The sequence below is a fragment of the Mandrillus leucophaeus genome, unplaced genomic scaffold (assembly GCF_000951045.1).
Source record: "Mandrillus leucophaeus isolate KB7577 unplaced genomic scaffold, Mleu.le_1.0 Scaffold8, whole genome shotgun sequence".
Classification (NCBI taxonomy): Eukaryota; Metazoa; Chordata; class Mammalia; order Primates; family Cercopithecidae; genus Mandrillus; species Mandrillus leucophaeus.
Genome location: NW_012108696.1, coordinates 2,057,986 through 2,059,313, shown reverse-complemented (window position 1 = coordinate 2,059,313; position 1,328 = coordinate 2,057,986). Strand labels below are relative to the sequence as shown.

General features: G+C 60.9%; 1 protein-coding gene across 1 annotated transcript in view; it reads left to right on the top strand.

The window, feature by feature from the left end:
- Positions 1 to 293: 293 nt before the first annotated feature.
- PLIN4 (perilipin 4) overlaps positions 294 to 1,328 on the top strand; it is a 16,155-nt gene continuing 15,120 nt past the window's right edge. The window contains exons 1-2 of the mRNA XM_011967469.1: positions 294 to 408; positions 734 to 795. Of these exons, the coding sequence (XP_011822859.1) occupies positions 294 to 408; positions 734 to 795 (177 nt within the window). The remainder of the gene's footprint in view (positions 409 to 733; positions 796 to 1,328) is intronic.

Here is a 1,328-nt window from a genome sequence, read left to right as displayed (position 1 = left end):
GGATGGGGAAACTGAGGCATAAATATGGGGGGTGAGTGACCGAAGGTGGCTTTCAACCCAGCCTGTCTCCCTGCAATGCCCCCCACTCAGTCCCTCGGCTGTTCCCCCACCCTGCACCCCGTTTCTGATGCACCATGGACCAGGCTGGGTGCTCTGCCCCTCTGAGCTCATCAGAGTGAGATCCGGACTCCCAGGCAGAAGCAGCAGCTCCCCTGGGGTCACACAGCCCGGGAGCTCCCCAGCCTTCTGTGGCTCAGCTTGAGCAATCAGGGACAATGACAGGGAACCCAGGGATGGGGCGGCCGCCTGAGCTGGGCCTCCCTCTGGGCCCAGAGCCCCAGGCAGCTGACTTCTGCTCCACATACCTTGGCCTGGCGACAGGCAGCAGGCAGCTGCAGCGGGGGCGGGGTGGGTTGGGCAAGGGGCTGCTCCCCCACCCCAGGCTCTGTGAATCCCGGGACTCAGGGTGGGTGTCCAGCACCCAGCAGAGGAAGTACCATGGAACCCTGCTTCGGGGAACAGCGGCCCTAGGCTTGGTGGGAGCCCCCAGCACGGTTGGGGGGAGACCAGTTCTGGCTGGTAGCCGTGGATGTCACCTCCTGCTGTCCCTGGCGGGGTAGCTGAAACATTCCTGACCTTTCAGGCCGTGCCTGGCTATTGCACAATGGGCAGCCGGGTAGCTGGTTCTAACCTGCATCCCCTCGCCCTCCCTGACCAGCCCCTGTCCCCACAGTGGCCGCCCACCCAGAGCAGACGGCCCCATGGACGGAGAAGGAGTTGCAACCTTCGGAAAAGGTGAGAGGCACGTGCAGGGCAGGGTCTGATGTGGCAGGAGCCCTGGGGGTGCCCCCTCCTGGGACATTTCAGCTCCTGCCATCTGGGGGGCTGCTGTGGGCCTGAGGGAAGGTAGACAGCCTGGGGATCCCAGGCAGAGCTTCCCCTCTGAGTCTCTGTTTCCACATCTGTGAAATGGGTGCGGTGCTACCTCACTCTAATCACGTAAGGCTCCAGTCTACACAGGGCTGTGCCTGGCACGATGCGACCAAAGCAACAGCAGCATAACCACTTTTATTTCTTCTAGTTTTATTTTTTTGAGATGCAGTTTCGCTCTTTCACCCAGGCTGGAGTGCAATGGTGGCACGATCTCAGCTCACTGCAACCTCTACCTCCCAGGTTCAAGCGATTCTCCTGCCTCAGCCTCCCGAGTAGCTGGGACAAGTGCCCACCACCATGCCCGGCTAACTTTTTTTTTTTTTTTTGAGACAGAGTCTTGCTGTGTCACCCAGGCTGGAGTGCAGTGGGATGATCTCGGCTCACTGCAAGCTCCG